The 21,645-nt window shown below is 43.2% G+C and overlaps 1 protein-coding gene across 1 annotated transcript in view; it reads left to right on the plus strand.

Moving 5' to 3' along the window:
- Positions 1–21,645, plus strand: part of coro7 (coronin 7) — a 374,383-nt gene that overhangs the window by 46,162 nt on the left and 306,576 nt on the right. The window contains 3 exon segments of the mRNA XM_046304112.1: positions 9,423–9,493; positions 12,758–12,944; positions 14,474–14,550. Of these exon segments, the coding sequence (XP_046160068.1) occupies positions 9,423–9,493; positions 12,758–12,944; positions 14,474–14,550 (335 nt within the window).

Below are 21,645 nucleotides of genomic sequence, written 5' to 3' on the forward strand. Positions count from 1 at the left end.
TCTCAGATCTGATAACTGATTTGTCCTCTCTCTGTCTCTCTCTCTCTCAGATCTGATAACTGATTTGTCCTCTCTGTCTCTCTCTCTCAGATCTGATAACTGATTTGTCCTCTCTCTCTCTCTCTCTCTCTCTCAGATCTGATAACTGATTTGTCCTCTCTCTCTCAGATCTGATAACTGATTTGTCCTCTCTCTGTCTCTCTCTCTCAGATCTGATAACTGATTTGTCCTCTCTCTGTCTCTCTCTCTCTCAGATCTGATAACTGATTTGTCCTCTCTCTCTCTGTCTCTCTCTCTCTCTCAGATCTGATAACTGATTTGTCCTCTCTCTGTCTCTCTCTCTCAGATCTGATAACTGATTTGTCCTCTCTCTCTCAGATCTGATAACTGATTTGTCCTCTCTCTGTCTCTCTCTCTCTCTCTCTCAGATCTGATAACTGATTTGTCCTCTCTCTGTCTCTCTCTCTCTCTCAGATCTGATAACTGATTTGTCCTCTCTCTCTGTCTCTCTCTCAGATCTGATAACTGATTTGTCCTCTCTGTCTCTCTCTCTCAGATCTGATAACTGATTTGTCCTCTCTCTCTCAGATCTGATAACTGATTTGTCCTCTCTGTCTCTCTCTCAGATCTGATAACTGATTTGTCCTCTCTCTGTCTCTCTCTCAGATCTGATAACTGATTTGTCCTCTCTCTGTCTCTCTCTCAGATCTGATAACTGATTTGTCCTCTCTCTGTCTCTCTCTCTCTCAGATCTGATAACTGATTTGTCCTCTCTCTGTCTCTCTCTCTCTCTCAGATCTGATAACTGATTTGTCCTCTCTCTGTCTCTCTCTCAGATCTGATAACTGATTTGTCCTCTCTCTGTCTCTCTCTCAGATCTGATAACTGATTTGTCCTCTCTCTGTCTCTCTCTCAGATCTGATAACTGATTTGTCCTCTCTCTGTCTCTCTCTCAGATCTGATAACTGATTTGTCCTCTCTGTCTCTCTGATAACTTTGTCTCTCTCTCTCTCAGATCTGATAACTGATTTGTCCTCTCTCTGTCTCTCTCTCAGATCTGATAACTGATTTGTCCTCTCTCTGTCTCTCTCTCTCAGATCTGATAACTGATTTGTCCTCTCTCTGTCTCTCTCTCAGATCTGATAACTGATTTGTCCTCTCTCTGTCTCTCTCTCTCTCAGATCTGATAACTGATTTGTCCTCTCTCTGTCTCTCTCTCTCTCAGATCTGATAACTGATTTGTCCTCTCTCTGTCTCTCTCTCAGATCTGATAACTGATTTGTCCTCTCTCTGTCTCTCTCTCAGATCTGATAACTGATTTGTCCTCTCTCTGTCTCTCTCTCAGATCTGATAACTGATTTGTCCTCTCTCTGTCTCTCTCTCTGATCTGATAACTGATTTGTCCTCTCTCTCTCTCTCTCTCTCAGATCTGATAACTGATTTGTCCTCTCTCTGTCTCTCTCTCTCTCAGATCTGATAACTGATTTGTCCTCTCTCTGTCTCTCTCTCAGATCTGATAACTGATTTGTCCTCTCTCTGTCTCTCTCTCAGATCTGATAACTGATTTGTCCTCTCTCTCTCTCTCTCTCAGATCTGATAACTGATTTGTCCTCTCTCTGTCTCTCTCTCTCTGATAACTGATTTGTCTCTCTCTCAGATCTGATAACTGATTTGTCCTCTCTCTGTCTCTCTCTCTCAGATCTGATAACTGATTTGTCCTCTCTCTGTCTCTCTCTCAGATCTGATAACTGATTTGTCCTCTCTCTGTCTCTCTCTCTCTCAGATCTGATAACTGATTTGTCCTCTCTCTGTCTCTCTCTCTCTCTCTCTCTCAGATCTGATAACTGATTTGTCCTCTCTCTGTCTCTCTCTCAGATCTGATAACTGATTTGTCCTCTCTCTGTCTCTCTCTCTGATCTGATAACTGATTTGTCCTCTCTCTGTCTCTCTCTCAGATCTGATAACTGATTTGTCCTCTCTCTGTCTCTCTCTCAGATCTGATAACTGATTTGTCCTCTCTCTGTCTCTCTCTCTGATCTGATAACTGATTTGTCCTCTCTCTCTCTCTCTCTCAGATCTGATAACTGATTTGTCCTCTCTCTCTCTCTCTCAGATCTGATAACTGATTTGTCCTCTCTCTGTCTCTCTCTGTCTCTCTCTCAGATCTGATAACTGATTTGTCCTCTCTCTGTCTCTCTCTCAGATCTGATAACTGATTTGTCCTCTCTCTGTCTCTCTCTCAGATCTGATAACTGATTTGTCCTCTCTCTGTCTCTCTCTCTGATCTGATAACTGATTTGTCCTCTCTCTGTCTCTCTCTCTCAGATCTGATAACTGATTTGTCCTCTCTCTCTCTCTCTCTCTCTCTCTCTCTCAGATCTGATAACTGATTTGTCCTCTCTCTGTCTCTCTCTCTCTCTCTCTCAGATCTGATAACTGATTTGTCCTCTCTCTGTCTCTCTCTCTCAGATCTGATAACTGATTTGTCCTCTCTCTCTCTCTCTCTCTCTCTCTCTCTCAGATCTGATAACTGATTTGTCCTCTCTCTGTCTCTCTGTCTCTCTCTCTCAGATCTGATAACTGATTTGTCCTCTCTCTGTCTCTCTCTCTCAGATCTGATAACTGATTTGTCCTCTCTCTCTCAGATCTGATAACTGATTTGTCCTCTCTCTGTCTCTCTCTCTCTCTCTCTCAGATCTGATAACTGATTTGTCCTCTCTCTGTCTCTCTCTCTCTCTCAGATCTGATAACTGATTTGTCCTCTCTCTCTCTCTCTCTCAGATCTGATAACTGATTTGTCCTCTCTGTCTCTCTCTCTCAGATCTGATAACTGATTTGTCCTCTCTGTCTCTCTCTCTCAGATCTGATAACTGATTTGTCCTCTCTCTGTCTCTCTCTCAGATCTGATAACTGATTTGTCCTCTCTCTGTCTCTCTCTCAGATCTGATAACTGATTTGTCCTCTCTCTGTCTCTCTCTCTCTCAGATCTGATAACTGATTTGTCCTCTCTCTGTCTCTCTCTCTCTCAGATCTGATAACTGATTTGTCCTCTCTCTGTCTCTCTCTCAGATCTGATAACTGATTTGTCCTCTCTCTCTCTCTCTCAGATCTGATAACTGATTTGTCCTCTCTGTCTCTCTCTCAGATCTGATAACTGATTTGTCCTCTCTCTGTCTCTCTCTCAGATCTGATAACTGATTTGTCCTCTCTCTGTCTCTCTCTCAGATCTGATAACTGATTTGTCCTCTCTCTCTCTCAGATCTGATAACTGATTTGTCCTCTCTCTGTCTCGCTCTCTGATCTGATAACTGATTTGTCCTCTCTCTCTCTCTCGCTCTCTGATCTGATAACTGATTTGTCCTCTCTGTCTCTCTCTCAGATCTGATAACTGATTTGTCCTCTCTCTCTCTCTCTCTGTCTCTCTCTCAGATCTGATAACTGATTTGTCCTCTCTCTCTCTCTCGCTCTCTGATCTGATAACTGATTTGTCCTCTCTGTCTCTCTCTCAGATCTGATAACTGATTTGTCCTCTCTCTCTCTCTCTCTGTCTCTCTCTCAGATCTGATAACTGATTTGTCCTCTCTCTCTCTCTCTCTCTCAGATCTGATAACTGATTTGTCCTCTCTCTGTCTCTCTCTCAGATCTGATAACTGATTTGTCCTCTCTCTGTCTCGCTCTCTGATCTGATAACTGATTTGTTCTCTCTCTCTCTCTCTCTCTCTCTCAGATCTGATAACTGATTTGTCCTCTCTCTGTCTCGCTCTCAGATCTGATAACTGATTTGTCCTCTCTCTGTCTCGCTCTCAGATCTGATAACTGATTTGTCCTCTCTCTGTCTCTCTCTCTCAGATCTGATAACTGATTTGTCCTCTCTCTGTCTCTCTCTCAGATCTGATAACTGATTTGTCCTCTCTCTGTCTCTCTCTCAGATCTGATAACTGATTTGTCCTCTCTCTGTCTCTCTCTCAGATCTGATAACTGATTTGTCCTCTCTGTCTCTCTCTCTCAGATCTGATAACTGATTTGTCCTCTCTCTGTCTCTCTCTCTCTCTCAGATCTGATAACTGATTTGTCCTCTCTCTGTCTCTCTCTCAGATCTGATAACTGATTTGTCCTCTCTCTGTCTCTCTCTCTCAGATCTGATAACTGATTTGTCCTCTCTCTGTCTCTCTCTCAGATCTGATAACTGATTTGTCCTCTCTCTGTCTCTCTCTCAGATCTGATAACTGATTTGTCCTCTCTCTGTCTCTCTCTCAGATCTGATAACTGATTTGTCCTCTCTCTGTCTCTCTCTCTGTCTCTCTCTCAGATCTGATAACTGATTTGTCCTCTCTCTGTCTCTCTCTCAGATCTGATAACTGATTTGTCCTCTCTCTGTCTCTCTCTCAGATCTGATAACTGATTTGTCCTCTCTGTCTCTCTCTCTCTCTCAGATCTGATAACTGATTTGTCCTCTCTCTGTCTCTCTCTCAGATCTGATAACTGATTTGTCCTCTCTCTGTCTCTCTCTCTCAGATCTGATAACTGATTTGTCCTCTCTCTGTCTCTCTCTCAGATCTGATAACTGATTTGTCCTCTCTCTGTCTCTCTCTCAGATCTGATAACTGATTTGTCCTCTCTGTCTCTCTCTCTCTCTCTCAGATCTGATAACTGATTTGTCCTCTCTCTGTCTCTCTCTCTGATCTCTGTCTCTCTCTCAGATCTGATAACTGATTTGTCCTCTCTGTCTCTCTCTCTCTCTCAGATCTGATAACTGATTTGTCCTCTCTCTGTCTCTCTCTCAGATCTGATAACTGATTTGTCCTCTCTCTGTCTCTCTCTCAGATCTGATAACTGATTTGTCCTCTCTGTCTCTCTCTCTCTCAGATCTGATAACTGATTTGTCCTCTCTCTGTCTCTCTCTCTCTCAGATCTGATAACTGATTTGTCCTCTCTGTCTCTCTCTCAGATCTGATAACTGATTTGTCCTCTCTCTCTCAGATCTGATAACTGATTTGTCCTCTCTCTCTCTCTCTCTCAGATCTGATAACTGATTTGTCCTCTCTGTCTCTCTCTCTCAGATCTGATAACTGATTTGTCCTCTCTCTGTCTCTCTCTCAGATCTGATAACTGATTTGTCCTCTCTGTCTCTCTCTCTCTCAGATCTGATAACTGATTTGTCCTCTCTCTGTCTCTCTCTCTCTCAGATCTGATAACTGATTTGTCCTCTCTGTCTCTCTCTCTCTCAGATCTGATAACTGATTTGTCCTCTCTCTGTCTCTCTCTCAGATCTGATAACTGATTTGTCCTCTCTCTCTCTCTCTCTCTGATCTGATAACTGATTTGTCCTCTCTCTGTCTCTCTCTCAGATCTGATAACTGATTTGTCCTCTCTCTCTCTCTCTCTCAGATCTGATAACTGATTTGTCCTCTCTCTGTCTCTCTCTCAGATCTGATAACTGATTTGTCCTCTCTCTGTCTCTCTCTCTCTCTCTCAGATCTGATAACTGATTTGTCCTCTCTCTCTCTCTCTCTCTCTCAGATCTGATAACTGATTTGTCCTCTCTCTGTCTCTCTCTCAGATCTGATAACTGATTTGTCCTCTCTCTGTCTCTCTCTCTCTCTCAGATCTGATAACTGATTTGTCCTCTCTCTGTCTCTCTCTCTCTCAGATCTGATAACTGATTTGTCCTCTCTCTGTCTCTCTCTCAGATCTGATAACTGATTTGTCCTCTCTCTGTCTCTCTCTCAGATCTGATAACTGATTTGTCCTCTCTCTGTCTCTCTCTCTCAGATCTGATAACTGATTTGTCCTCTCTCTGTCTCTCTCTCTCTCAGATCTGATAACTGATTTGTCCTCTCTCTGTCTCTCTCTCAGATCTGATAACTGATTTGTCCTCTCTCTGTCTCGCTCTCAGATCTGATAACTGATTTGTCCTCTCTCTGTCTCTCTCTCTCTCGCTCTCAGATCTGATAACTGATTTGTCCTCTCTCTGTCTCTCTCTCAGATCTGATAACTGATTTGTCCTCTCTCTGTCTCGCTCTCTGATCTGATAACTGATTTGTCCTCTCTCTGTCTCGCTCTCAGATCTGATAACTGATTTGTCCTCTCTCTCTCTCTCTCTCTGATCTGATAACTGATTTGTTCTCTCTCTCTCTCTCTCTCTCTCAGATCTGATAACTGATTTGTCCTCTCTCTGTCTCTCTCTCAGATCTGATAACTGATTTGTCCTCTCTCTGTCTCTCTCTCAGATCTGATAACTGATTTGTCCTCTCTCTGTCTCTCTCAGATCTGATAACTGATTTGTCCTCTCTCTGTCTCTCTCTCTCAGATCTGATAACTGATTTGTCCTCTCTCTGTCTCTCTCTCAGATCTGATAACTGATTTGTCCTCTCTCTGTCTCTCTCTCAGATCTGATAACTGATTTGTCCTCTCTCTGTCTCTCTCTCAGATCTGATAACTGATTTGTCCTCTCTCTGTCTCTCTCTCAGATCTGATAACTGATTTGTCCTCTCTCTGTCTCTCTCTCAGATCTGATAACTGATTTGTCCTCTCTCTGTCTCTCTCTCAGATCTGATAACTGATTTGTCCTCTCTCTGTCTCTCTCTCAGATCTGATAACTGATTTGTCCTCTCTCTGTCTCTCTCTCAGATCTGATAACTGATTTGTCCTCTCTGTCTCTCTCTCTCTCAGATCTGATAACTGATTTGTCCTCTCTCTGTCTCTCTCTCTCAGATCTGATAACTGATTTGTCCTCTCTCTGTCTCTCTCTCAGATCTGATAACTGATTTGTCCTCTCTCTGTCTCTCTCTCAGATCTGATAACTGATTTGTCCTCTCTGTCTCTCTCTCTCTCAGATCTGATAACTGATTTGTCCTCTCTCTGTCTCTCTCTCTCTCAGATCTGATAACTGATTTGTCCTCTCTGTCTCTCTCTCTCTCAGATCTGATAACTGATTTGTCCTCTCTCTGTCTCTCTCTCTCTCTGATCTGATAACTGATTTGTCCTCTCTCTGTCTCTCTCTCAGATCTGATAACTGATTTGTCCTCTCTCTGTCTCTCTCTCAGATCTGATAACTGATTTGTCCTCTCTGTCTCTCTCTCTCAGATCTGATAACTGGTTTGTCCTCTCTCTGTCTCTCTCTCAGATCTGATAACTGATTTGTCCTCTCTCTGTCTCTCTCTCAGATCTGATAACTGATGTCCTCTCTCTGTCTCTCTCTCAGATCTGATAACTGATTTGTCCTCTCTGTCTCTCTGATAACTGATTTGTCCTCTCTCTGTCTCTCTCTCTGATCTGATAACTGATTTGTCCTCTCTCTCTCTCTCTCTCTCAGATCTGATAACTGATTTGTCCTCTCTCTGTCTCTCTCAGATCTGATAACTGATTTGTCCTCTCTCTGTCTCTCTCTCAGATCTGATAACTGATTTGTCCTCTCTCTGTCTCTCTCTCAGATCTGATAACTGATTTGTCCTCTCTCTGTCTCTCTCTCAGATCTGATAACTGATTTGTCCTCTCTCTCTCTCTCTCTCTCAGATCTGATAACTGATTTGTCCTCTCTCTGTCTCTCTCTCAGATCTGATAACTGATTTGTCCTCTCTCTCTCTCTCTCTCAGATCTGATAACTGATTTGTCCTCTCTCTGTCTCTCTCTCTCTCAGATCTGATAACTGATTTGTCCTCTCTCTGATAACTCTGTCTCTCTCTCTCTCTCAGATCTGATAACTGATTTGTCCTCTCTCTCTCTCTCTCTCTCTCTCTGATCTGATAACTGATTTGTCCTCTCTCTCTGTCTCTCTCTCAGATCTGATAACTGATTTGTCCTCTCTCTGTCTCTCTCTCTCTCTCAGATCTGATAACTGATTTGTCCTCTCTCTCTCTGTCTCTCTCTCAGATCTGATAACTGATTTGTCCTCTCTCTGTCTGTCTCTCTCTCAGATCTGATAACTGATTTGTCCTCTCTCTGTCTCTCTCTCAGATCTGATAACTGATTTGTCCTCTCTGTCTCTCTCTCTCTCAGATCTGATAACTGATTTGTCCTCTCTCTGTCTCTCTCTCAGATCTGATAACTGATTTGTCCTCTCTCTGTCTCTCTCTCAGATCTGATAACTGATTTGTCCTCTCTCTGTCTCTCTCTCAGATCTGATAACTGATTTGTCCTCTCTCTGTCTCTCTCTCTCTCTCAGATCTGATAACTGATTTGTCCTCTCTCTCTCTCTCTCTCTCTCTCAGATCTGATAACTGATTTGTCCTCTCTCTCTGTCTCTCTCTCAGATCTGATAACTGATTTGTCCTCTCTGTCTCTCTCTCTCTCAGATCTGATAACTGATTTGTCCTCTCTCTGTCTCTCTCTCTGATCTGATAACTGATTTGTCCTCTCTCTGTCTCTCTCTCTCAGATCTGATAACTGATTTGTCCTCTCTCTCTCTCTCTCTCTCAGATCTGATAACTGATTTGTCCTCTCTCTCTCAGATCTGATAACTGATTTGTCCTCTCTCTGTCTCTCTCTCAGATCTGATAACTGATTTGTCCTCTCTCTGTCTCTCTCTCAGATCTGATAACTGATTTGTCCTCTCTGTCTCTCTCTCTCAGATCTGATAACTGATTTGTCCTCTCTCTCTCTCTCTCTCTCAGATCTGATAACTGATTTGTCCTCTCTCTGTCTCTCTCTCTCTCAGATCTGATAACTGATTTGTCCTCTCTCTCTCTCTCAGATCTGATAACTGATTTGTCCTCTCTCTCTCAGATCTGATAACTGATTTGTCCTCTCTCTGTCTCTCTCTCAGATCTGATAACTGATTTGTCCTCTCTCTGTCTCTCTGTCTCTCTCAGATCTGATAACTGATTTGTCCTCTCTGTCTCTCTCTCAGATCTGATAACTGATTTGTCCTCTCTCTGTCTCTCTCTCAGATCTGATAACTGATTTGTCCTCTCTGTCTCTCTCTCAGATCTGATAACTGATTTGTCCTCTCTCTCTCTCTCTCTCAGATCTGATAACTGATTTGTCCTCTCTCTGTCTCTCTCTCTGATCTGATAACTGATTTGTCCTCTCTCTGTCTCTCTCTCAGATCTGATAACTGATTTGTCCTCTCTCTGTCTCTCTCTCAGATCTGATAACTGATTTGTCCTCTCTCTGTCTCTCTCTCTCAGATCTGATAACTGATTTGTCCTCTCTCTGTCTCTCTCTCAGATCTGATAACTGATTTGTCCTCTCTCTGTCTCTCTCTCTCTCTCTCTCAGATCTGATAACTGATTTGTCCTCTCTCTGTCTCTCTCTCAGATCTGATAACTGATTTGTCCTCTCTCTGTCTCTCTCTCTCAGATCTGATAACTGATTTGTCCTCTCTGTCTCTCTCTCTCAGATCTGATAACTGATTTGTCCTCTCTCTCTGTCTCTCTCTCAGATCTGATAACTGATTTGTCCTCTCTCTGTCTCTCTCTCAGATCTGATAACTGATTTGGACTTCTCTCCGTTTGATGATAATCTCCTGGCTACCTGTTCTGCAGATGAAACGGTGAGGCCCTCCTGTCTCTCGGTCCTCATTCCTCTAAGGCCCTGTCCTCATTCCTTTAAGGCCCTGTCTTCATTTTTGTTTTAAATGTCCTTCATTCTTTCCTTCCTTCCTCTTGACCTTTCACCTAACTATAAGATGAGTCATGACTCATGAACAGTTGTTTGTATCTTTAGGAATGAGGGCTCTGACACATCTGGATGAAAAAATGAATTGCATTGACTGTTGTTATGTGGAAAGAAACCTTTTGAAGTCACTCAGAGTCCATGTGTGAGTGTGTATGCAGACTCAGCAGCAGGGTCTGCCTCGGAGAGCTGAGTAAACACATGTACAGCCACACTGAGCCAAAGCCTCAGTGCACAGTAAAGTACCCAGCATATGTAGAGGAGCCCTGAGCTCAGCTAGGATACTTTATATTCCCAGCTTTCATCTGCTGCCAAAAAGACATATTGTTTTAGTCACCTTGTTGTGCTGAGAAACACACACAGACGTCCACACCCACAAAAACACACACACGCGCACACACACACACACACACACACACACACACCCTGTTTTAAGACTTTGTCATCGCTTTTGCCATGCTTTGTGCTCCTGAGTGGCAGTGGTCTAAGACACTTCATCTCAGTGCAAGAGGCGTCACTGTAGTACCTGGTTCGAATCCAGGCTGCATCACATCCTGCCGTGATTGGGAGTCCCATAGGGCTGCGCATAATTGGCCCAGCGTCGTCTGGGTTTGGCCGGGGGAGGCCATCATTGTAAATAAGAATTTGTTCTTACCTGACTTGCCTAGTTAAATAAAATAATAAAACAGGCCCCAGGTGGCATTTAAAAGATTCCAATTTACCACCTTATTGCTGGATTAAATCCTGTATCTGCAGCTGTATACCACTTGGTTCCCCAGTCCTGGTGTCAGGAGTCCTAGTAGTAAGAACATGGTCCAGGTGTCTGTAGTTCTAGTAGTGAGAACATGGTCCAGGTGTCTGGAGTCCTAGTAGTAAGAACATGGTCCAGGTGTCTGGAGTCCTAGTAGTGAGAACATGGTCCAGGTGTCATGAGTCCTAGTAGTGAGAACATGGTCCAGGTGTCATGAGTCCTAGTAGTGAGAACATGGTCCAGGTGTCTGGAGTCCTAGTAGTGAGAACATGGTCCCGGTGTCAGGAGTCCTAGTAGTGAGAACATGGTCCAGGTGTCAGGAGTCCTAGTAGTGAGAACATGGTCCAGGTGTCTGTAGTTCTAGTAGTGAGAACATGGTCCAGGTGTCTGGAGTCCTAGTAGTAAGAACATGGTCCAGGTGTCTGGAGTCCTAGTAGTGAGAACATGGTCCATGTGTCATGAGTCCTAGTAGTGAGAACATTGTCCAGGTGTCAGGAGTCCCGGTAGTGAGAACATGGTCCCGGTGTCAGGAGTCCTAGTAGTGAGAACATGGTCCCGGTGTCAGGAGTCCTAGTAGTGAGAACATGGTCCAGGTGTCAGGAGTCCTAGTAGTGAGAACATGGTCCAGGTGTCAGGAGTCCTAGTAGTGAGAACATGGTCCAGGTGTCAGGAGTCCTAGTTCAGTGAGTGTAGCTGGGGTTTGAACGTTCAGTGAGTGTAGCTGGGGTTTGAACGTTCAGTGAGTGTAGCTGGGGTTTGAACGTTCAGTGAGTGTAGCTGGGGTTTGAACGTTTAGTGATTGTAGCTGGCGTTTGAACGTTCAGTGAGTGTAGCTGGGGTACGAACGTTCAGTGAGTGTAGCTGGGGTACGAACGTTCAGTGAGTGTAGCTGGGGTACGAACGTTCAGTGAGTGTAGCTGGGGTACGAACGTTCAGTGAGTGTAGCTGGGGTACGAACGTTCAGTGAGTGTAGCTGGGGTACGAACGTTCAGTGAGTGTAGCTGGGGTACGAACGTTCAGTGAGTGTAGCTGGGTGTAGCTGGGGTACGAACGTTCAGTGAGTGTAGCTGGGGTACGAACGTTCAGTGAGTGTAGCTGGGGTACGAACGTTCAGTGAGTGTAGCTGGGGTACGAACGTTCAGTGAGTGTAGCTGGGGTGAAGGGATCAGTTTAAGTCATTGCCTTCAATGACCTACTGACATGGAGCAAGATACAAACCTCAACCTTCTCTCTAACATTAGATAGACATATGCATATGTTACATTTACATGTGTATAATACTTTCACAGTCGGTGTTCCCATTCATCCCTAAGGTTTTCAATGGCGTTGAGGTCAGGGCTCTGTGTCGGCCAGTGAAGTTCTTCCACACCGATCTCAACAAACCATTTCTGTATGTATCTCGCTTTGTGCACCGGGGCATTGTCATGCTGAAACAGGAAAGGGCCTTCCTCAATGCTGTAGCTAAGAGTTCCCTTCACTTGAACTAAGGGGCTGAGCCCGAACCATGAAAAACAGCCCCAGACCATTATTCCTCCTCCACCAGACTTTACAGTTGGCACTATACATTCGGGTAGGGAGCGTTTCTCAAACCCAGATTTGTCGGTTGGACTGCCAGATGGTGAAGCATCATTCAAGAGAACATGTTTCCACTGCTCCAGAGTCCAATGGCGGCAGGCTTTACACCACTCCAGCCGACGCTTGGCATGGTGATCTTAGGCTTGTGTGCGGCTGCTGGACCATGGAAACCCAGTTCATGAAGCTCCCGACGAACAGTTCTTGTGCTGACGTTGTTTCGAGGCAGTTTGGAACTCAGGTAGTGAGTGTTGCAACTGTGAACTGACGATTTTACGCACTTTAGCACGCCACAGTCCCGTTCTGTGAGCTTGTGTGACCAACCACTTCGCGGCTGAGCCGTTGTTATTCATCGACATTTCCACTTCACAATAACAGCACTTACAGTTGACTGGGGCTGATCTAGAAAGGCATACATTTGACAAACTGACTTATTGGGAAGGTGGCATCCTATGACGATGCCACGTTGAAAGTCACTGAGCTCTTGAGTAAGGCCATTCTACTGCCAATGTTTGTCTATTCAGATTGCATGGCTGTATGCTTGATTTTATACACCTGTCAGCAGTGGGTGTGGCTGAAATAGCCAATTCCAGCAGTGGGTGTGGCTGAAATAGCCAAATCCACGAATATGAAGGGGTCCACATACTAATTATTGTGTATGTCACTGTCTTCATGTCTGATTGAGAGCCTGTTCACCTGACACTCTTGTGTGTGTGTGTGTGTGTTTGTGTGTGCATGTGTGCATGTGTGTCTCTCTTTTACTCAGCACAACAAGGTCACTAAAAACATGCTTTCTTGGCCTGGTGTGTGTCCATGCAGGTGAAGCTGTGGCGTGTGTGTGAACCAGAACAGGAGCAGCCCGGGGGGGCGGAGGTGACCCTGTGTCCCGGAGAGGGTCGTCTGGAGCTGGTCGCCTTCCACCCCACCTCCTCTGGCCTGCTGGCTGTGGGCTCCACCAAGACAGCCCAGCTCTGGGACACCAGCTGCCAACAATCACCACTAGCAGGTAGGAGACACTGGAGGAGAGGAGCTTTACACTATGCAGGCATGAAAGAATGGTGAATGCATGAATGCATGCTCTCTTATAGACTGAAGGAATGATTGAAGGAATGCACACAAACACACATGCATGAATGATGAACACACACGCACTCAAAATCACTCACAAATGGATCAATACAGTACACAACCCAACCAAGCCACACTGCTTCTTGACACAACGACAGTAGATGGCATAGATGACAACGGCATTAACCTGGAAGCCAGCCGCACCAATGTGTCGGAGGAAACACTGTACACCAGGCGACCGTGTCAGCGTGCATTGCGCCCGGCCCGCCACAGGAGTGCGTGATGGCCAAACCCTCCCCAAACCCAGACGACTCTGCCTGATGGTTGCCTGGTTGCGGCCGGGTGACAGAGCCTGGACTTGAACCAATATCTCTAGTGGCACAGCTAGTACTGCGATGCAGTGTCTGGGCTGCACCTGTCCTGTGTCTGGGCTGTACCTGTCCTGTGTCTGGGCTGCACCTGTCCTGTGTCTGGGCTGCACCTGTCCTGTGTCTGGGCTGCACCTGTCCCGTGTCTTGGCGACACCTGTCCCGTGTCTGGGCTGCACCTGTCCTGTGTTTTGGCCTCACCTGTCCTGTGTTTTGGCCTCACCTGTCCCGTGTCTTGGCCCCATCTGTCCCGTGTCTTGGCCTCACCTGTCCCGTGTCTTGGCTTCACCTGTCCCGTGTCTTGGCTTCACCTGTCCCGTGTCTTGGCTTCACCTGTCCCGTGTCTTGGCCCCATCTGTCCCGTGTCTTGGCCCCATCTGTCCCGTGTCTTGGCCTCACCTGTCCCGTGTCTTGGCTTCACCTGTCCCGTGTCTTGGCTTCACCTGTCCCGTGTCTTGGCTTCACCTGTCCCGTGTCTTGGCCACACCTGTCCCGTGTCTTGGCCACACCTGTCCCGTGTCTTGGCCACACCTGTCCCGTGTCTTGGCCTCACCTGTCCCGTGTCTGGGCTGCACCTGTCCTGTGTCTGGGCTGCACCTGTCCCGTGTCTTTGCCACACCTGTCCTGTGTCTTGGCCTCTACTGTCCTGTGTCTTGGCCTCTACTGTCCTGTGTCTTGGCCTCACCTGTCCCGTGTCTTGGCCTCACCTGTCCTGTGTCTTGGCCTCTACTGTCCTGTGTCTTGGCCTCTACTGTCCTGTGTCTTGGCCTCACCTGTCCCGTGTCTTGGCCTCACCTGTCCCGTGTCTTGGCTTCACCTGTCCCGTGTCTTGGCCTTACCTGTCCCGTGTCTTGGCCCACCTGTCCCGTGTTTTGGCTGCACCTGTCCCCTGTCTGGGCATCACCTGTCCTGTGTTTCTACCTGTGCTTTCTTTTCTTTGTCTATTCATCCTGAATCTGTTCTTTATGTACTTTGTTGTTCCTGGTCTTGTTAACCTGTGCTGTTGACCTCCCTGTGACCTTTCCTTGACCTTCCATGTGATAACCTGCGGGCTGAGCTGACCAGTCTCTTGATCGCTGACCTGTGTTTCTGTCTGTAGCTCTGGAGCCGCACGGTGATCAGCTGCAGAGTCTTAGCTGGAAACAGGACGGCTCCCTGTTGGCTTCCTCCTGCAAGGTGAGTCAGTCCTACAGTACATACTGAGGCCAGACAGGAACTATTATTGTCATGTACAGTACATCTAAATATAACCTCAGCAGAAAAAGAAACATCCTCTCACTGTCAACTGTGTTTATTTTCAGCTTAACATGTGTAAATATTTGTATGAACATAACCAGATTCAACAACTGAGACATAAACTGAACAAGTTCCACAGACATGTGACTAACAGAAATGGAATAATGTGTCCCTGAACAAAGGGGGGGTCAAATCAAAATTAACAGTCATTATCTGGTGTGGCCACCAGCTGCATTAAGTACTGCAGTGCATCCTCCTCCTCATGGACTGCACCAGATTTGCCAGTTCTTGGTGTGAGATGTTACCCCACTCTTCCACCATGGCACCTGTAAGTTCCTGGACATTTCTGGGGGAAATGGCCCTAGCCTTCACCCTCCATTCCAACAGGTCCCAGACATGCTCAATGGGATTGAGATACGGGCTCTTCGCTCGCCATGGCAGAACACTGACATTCCTGTCTTGCAGGAAATCACACACAGAACGATCAGTATGGCTGGTGGCATTGTCATGCTGGAGGGTCATGTCAGGATGAGCCTGCAGGAAGGTTACCACATGAGGGAGGAGGATGTCTTCCCTGTAACGCACAGCGTTGAGATTGCCTGCAATCACAACAAGCTCAGTCCGATGATGCTGTGACACACTGCCCCAGACCATGACAGACCCTCCACCTCCAAATAGATCCCACTCCAGAGTACAGGCCTCGGTGTAACACTCATTCCTTTAACGTTAAACGCGAACCCGACCATCACCCCTGGTGATACAAAACGGTGACTCGTTAGTGAAGAGCACTTTTTGCCAGTCCTGTTTGGTCCAGCCACGGTAGGTTTGTGACCATAAGTGACATTGTTGCCGGTGATGTCTGGTGAGGACCTGCCTTACAACATGCCTACAAGCCCTTAGTCCAGCCTCTCTCATCTTATTGTTGATAGTCAGAGCACTGATGGAGGGATTGTGCATCCTGGTGTAACTCGGGCAGTTGTTGTTGTACCTGTCCCGCAGGTATACTGTTCGGCTGTACCGATCCTGTGCAGGTGTTGTTACACGCGGTCTGCCACTGTGAGGACGATCAGCTGTCCATCCTGTCTCCCTGTAGCGCTGTCTTAGGCGTCTCACAGTACGGACATTGAAATTTATTGCCCTGGCCACACCTGCAGTCCTCATGCCTCCTTGCAGCATGCCTAAGGCACGTTCACGCAGATGAGCAGGGACCCTGGACATCTTTCTTTTGGTGTTTTCAGAGTCAGTAGAAAGGCCTCATCTAGTGTCCTAAATTTTCATAACTGTGACCTTAATTGCCTACCGTCTGTAAGCTGTTAGTGTCTTAACGACCGTTCCACAGGTGCATGTTCATTTATTGTTTATGGTTCATTGAACGAGCATGGGAGACTGTGTTTAAACTCTACAATGAAGATCTTTGAAGTTATTTGGATTTTTATGAATGATCTTTGAAAGACTGGCTGGATAGCACAGGGGCTGGATAGCACAGGAGCTGGATAGCACAGGAGCTGGATAGCACAGGAGCTGGATAGCACAGGAGCTGGATAGCACAGGAGCTGGATAGCACAGGAGCTGGATAGCACAGGAGCTGGATAGCACAGGAGCTGGATAGCACAGGAGCTGGATAGCACAGGAGCTGGATAGAAAAGATGGCAGAAAGTGCATGTTCACATATTGTGAACTACTTTTCAATGGGATCCTACGATAAAGGTTTGTCACATAGAGAGGTTGCTATCTATTGTCGTGTCTTTGGCTATGCCAGATTAAGTGATATGACATGCTATTCAATGAAATAATTTATTCGTAATTAATATCACCTGATTGAGCTAACCAAGGGTTTTGCAAATGTAACCTCAGTAGGTTAGAGAGAGGAAAAAGGGGGGAAGAGGTATTTAGGACTGTCATAAACCTGCCCCCAGGCCAACGTCATGACACTATCAAGGACGATTTCACATAGCAACCTCTCTTTCAATCTTATGTGTTGTGTCTTAAATACTTCCCAACTCTCTAGTGGCAAACAATAGCAGAAGAGGTTCACATAATGTGTGTGTTTGACATCTACTACATTACGGTTGTACTGTGCGGAATCCCTGATCTACAAGTTAAATTACATGTACATACTGTATATATAGCAGATTTTATCGCAGGTGCAGTGAGATGCTTATGTTCATAGCTCAAACAGTGCAGTAATACCGAACAATACACACAAATCCCCTAAATGAAAAAGACATGAAGAAATATCAGAACGAGCAATGTCTGAGTCCGTGTGTATTGACATTATGGACAGTATATGAATAGAAAATATATGTACAGCCGTAATTCTGTAGGATGAGCCTTGACTAGAACACATATGAAGTGGGTAAAACAGTATGTAAACATTATTAAAAACCCCTAAGGTCGTTGTCCGTGCCCCTGTGGATATGTAATTAGCATTATTGCTCCCAAGAGTGTGGGTCTATGCCCTCACAGGCCCACCCATAGCTGCGCCCCTGCCCAGTCATGTGAAATCCATAGATGAGGGCCTAATTTGCCAGCCTGGGATGGAATACTGTAGTAACTGTAGTAACTGTAGTAACTGTAGTAACTGTAGTAGCTGTAGTAGCTGTAGTAGCTGTAGTAGCTGTAGTAGCTGTAGTAGCTGTAGTAGCTGTAGTAGCTGTAGTAGCTGTAGTAACTGTAGTAACTGTAGTAACCGCGTCTCCCCAGTAGATGCCACCAACGGAACACCATGTTTGCCTGATTGGCGCAACCCGACATTAATCAGCATCTGTTTTTGAGCATTCTGTCAACAGGGGTGACACTCATTAACCCGGGTAGAGATCTTGTCCTCTGACTGTGTCCCACTTTTTATACTTTATACAGAGTTCTCCATAAAACCTCAACTTTCCCTTGGGTTCTAAAGTGGAAATGAACACAACTCAGGGATTGAGAAAGATGGATGAGTCTGAGATCACTGATGTAACAACCAGTTTGTCTAATTGTTTTAGTGTTGTAATAGTTCTAATAGTTTGATCGTGTTGACAGAGGAATTAATTAATGCAAGAGTGAGTGATCCTAACTGAGCAGCCAAGTCTTCCTATTAACATTAGTGTGTTATCAGCCAAGTCTTCATATTAACATTAGTGTGTTAGTTATCAGCCAAGTCTTCATATTAACATTAGTGTGTTTAGTTATCAGCCAAGTCTTCATATTAACATTAGTGTGTTAGTTATCAGCCAAGTCTCCATATTAACATTAGTGTGTTAGTTATCAGACAAGTCTTCATATTAACATTAGTGTGTTAGTTATCAGACAAGTCTTCATATTAACATTAGTGTGTTAGTTATCAGCCAAGTCTTCCTATTAACATTAGTGTGTTATCAGCCAAGTCTTCATATTAACATTAGTGTGTTAGTTATCAGCCAAGTCTTCATATTAACATTAGTGTGTTAGTTATCAGCCAAGTCTTCATATTAACATTAGTGTGTTAGTTATCAGCCAAGTCTTCATATTAACATTAGTGTGTTAGTTATCAGCCAAGTCTTCATATTAACATTAGTGTGTTAGTTATCAGCCAAGTCTTCATATTAACATTAGTGTGTTAGTTATCAGCCAAGTCTTCATATTAACATTAGTGTGTTTAGTTATCAGCCAAGTCTCCATATTAACATTAGTGTGTTAGTTATCAGCCAAGCCTTCCTATTAACATTAGTGTGTTAGTTATCAGCCAAGCCTTCCTATTAACATTAGTGTGTTAGTTATCAGCCAAGCCTTCCTATTAACATTAGTGTGTTAGTTATCAGCCAAGCCTTCATATTAACATTAGTGTGTTAGTTATCAGCCAAGCCTTCCTATTAACATTAGTGTGTTAGTTATCAGCCAAGTCTTCATATTAACATTAGTGTGTTAGTTTTCAGCCAAGTCTTCATATTAAAATTAGTGTGTTAGTTATCAGCCAAGCCTTCCTATTAACATTAGTGTGTTAGTTATCAGACAAGTCTTCCTATTAACATTAGTGTGTTAGTTATCAGACAAGTCTTCATATTAACATTAGTGTGTTAGTTATCAGACAAGTCTTCATATTAACATTAGTGTGATAGTTATCAGCCAAGTCTCCATATTAAAATTAGTGTGTTATCAGCCAAGTCTTCCTATTAACATTAGTGTGTTAGTTATCAGACAAGTCTTCATATTAACATTAGTGTGTTAGTTATCAGCCAAGTCTTCATATTAACATTAGTGTGTTAGTTATCAGCCAAGTCTCCATATTAAAATTAGTGTGTTAGTTATCAGACAAGTCTTCATATTAACATTAGTGTGTTAGTTATCAGCCAAGTCTCCATATTAAAATTAGTGTGTTATCAGCCAAGCCTTCCTATTAACATTAGTGTGTTAGTTATCAGACAAGTCTTCATATTAACATTAGTGTGTTAGTTATCAGCCAAGTCTCCATATTAAAATTAGTGTGTTATCAGCCAAGTCTTCCTATTAACATTAGTGTGTTATCAGACAAGTCTTCATATTAACATTAGTGTGTTAGTTATCAGCCAAGTCTTCATATTAAAATTAGTGTGTTATCAGCCAAGTCTTCCTATTAACATTAGTGTGTTATCAGACAAGTCTTCATATTAACATTAGTGTGTTATCAGACAAGTCTTCATGTTAACATTAGTGTGTTATCAGACAAGTCTTCCTATTAACATTAGTGTGTTATCAGACAAGTCTTCATATTAACATTAGTGTGTTAGTTATCAGCCAAGTCTTCATATTAACATTAGTGTGTTAGTTATCAGCCAAGCCTTCCTATTAACATTAGTGTGTTATCAGCCAAGTCTTCATATTAACATTAGTGTGTTAGTTATCAGCCAAGTCTTCATATTAAAATTAGTGTGTTAGTTATCAGCCAAGTCTTCCTAAACATTAGTGTGTTAGTTATCAGCCAAGTCTTCATATTAACATTAGTGTGTTAGTTATCAGCCAAGTCTTCATATTAACATTAGTGTGTTAGTTATCAGCCAAGTCTCCATATTAACATTAGTGTGTTAGTTATCAGACAAGTCTTCCTATTAACATTAGTGTGTTAGTTATCAGCCAAGTCTCCATATTAACATTAGTGTGTTAGTTATCAGCCAAGTCTTCATATTAACATTAGTGTGTTTAGTTATCAGCCAAGTCTCCATATTAACATTAGTGTGTTAGTTATCAGCCAAGCCTTCCTATTAACATTAGTGTGTTAGTTATCAGCCAAGCCTTCCTATTAACATTAGTGTGTTAGTTATCAGCCAAGCCTTCCTATTAACATTAGTGTGTTAGTTATCAGCCAAGCCTTCGTATTAACATTAGTGTGTTAGTTATCAGCCAAGTCTTCCTATTAACATTAGTGTGTTAGTTATCAGCCAAGTCTTCATATTAACATTAGTGTGTTAGTTATCAGCCAAGTCTTCATATTAAAATTAGTGTGTTAGTTATCAGCCAAGCCTTCCTATTAACATTAGTGTGTTAGTTATCAGACAAGTCTTCATATTAACATTAGTGTGTTATCAGACAAGTCTTCATATTAACATTAGTGTGTTAGTTATCAGCCAAGTCTTCATATTAAAATTAGTGTGTTATCAGCCAAGTCTTCCTATTAACATTAGTGTGTTATCAGACAAGTCTTCATATTAATATTAGTGTGTTATCAGCCAAGTCTTCATATTAACATTAGTGTGTTATCAGACAAGTCTTCATATTAACATTAGTGTGTTATCAGACAAGTCTTCCTATTAACATTAGTGTGTTATCAGACAAGTCTTCATATTAACATTAGTGTGTTAGTTATCAGCCAAGTCTTCATATTAACATTAGTGTGTTAGTTATCAGCCAAGCCTTCCTATTAACATTAGTGTGTTATCAGCCAAGTCTTCATATTAACATTAGTGTGTTTAGTTATCAGCCAAGTCTTCCTATTAACATTAGTGTGTTAGTTATCAGCCAAGTCTTCATATTAACATTAGTGTGTTAGTTATCAGCCAAGTCTTCATATTAAAATTAGTGTGTTAGTTATCAGCCAAGCCTTCCTATTAACATTAGTGTGTTAGTTATCAGCCAAGTCTTCCTATTAACATTAGTGTGTTAGTTATCAGACAAGTCTTCATATTAACATTAGTGTGTTAGTTATCAGCCAAGTCTCCATATTAAAATTAGTGTGTTATCAGCCAAGTCTTCCTATTAACATTAGTGTGTTATCAGACAAGTCTTCATATTAACATTAGTGTGTTAGTTATCAGACAAGTCTTCATATTAACATTAGTGTGTTAGTTATCAGCCAAGTCTTCATATTAAAATTAGTGTGTTATCAGCCAAGTCTTCCTATTAACATTAGTGTGTTATCAGACAAGTCTTCATATTAACATTAGTGTGTTATCAGACAAGTCTTCATATTAACATTAGTGTGTTATCAGACAAGTCTTCCTATTAACATTAGTGTGTTATCAGACAAGTCTTCATATTAACATTAGTGTGTTAGTTATCAGCCAAGTCTTCATATTAACATTAGTGTGTTAGTTATCAGCCAAGCCTTCCTATTAACATTAGTGTGTTATCAGCCAAGTCTTCATATTAACATTAGTGTGTTAGTTATCAGCCAAGTCTTCATATTAACATTAGTGTGTTAGTTATCAGCCAAGTCTTCCTATTAACATTAGTGTGTTAGTTATCAGCCAAGTCTTCATATTAACATTAGTGTGTTAGTTATCAGCCAAGTCTTCATATTAACATTAGTGTGTTAGTTATCAGCCAAGTCTTCATATTAACATTAGTGTGTTTAGTTATCAGCCAAGTCTTCATATTAACATTAGTGTGTTAGTTATCAGCCAAGTCTCCATATTAAAATTAGTGTGTTATCAGCCAAGTCTTCCTATTAACATTAGTGTGTTATCAGACAAGTCTTCATATTAACATTAGTGTGTTATCAGACAAGTCTTCATATTAACATTAGTGTGTTATCAGACAAGTCTTCCTATTAACATTAGTGTGTTATCAGACAAGTCTTCATATTAACATTAGTGTGTTAGTTAT

This window comes from Oncorhynchus gorbuscha, linkage group LG16, assembly GCF_021184085.1.
Source record: "Oncorhynchus gorbuscha isolate QuinsamMale2020 ecotype Even-year linkage group LG16, OgorEven_v1.0, whole genome shotgun sequence".
NCBI classification, from domain to species: Eukaryota; Metazoa; Chordata; class Actinopteri; order Salmoniformes; family Salmonidae; genus Oncorhynchus; species Oncorhynchus gorbuscha.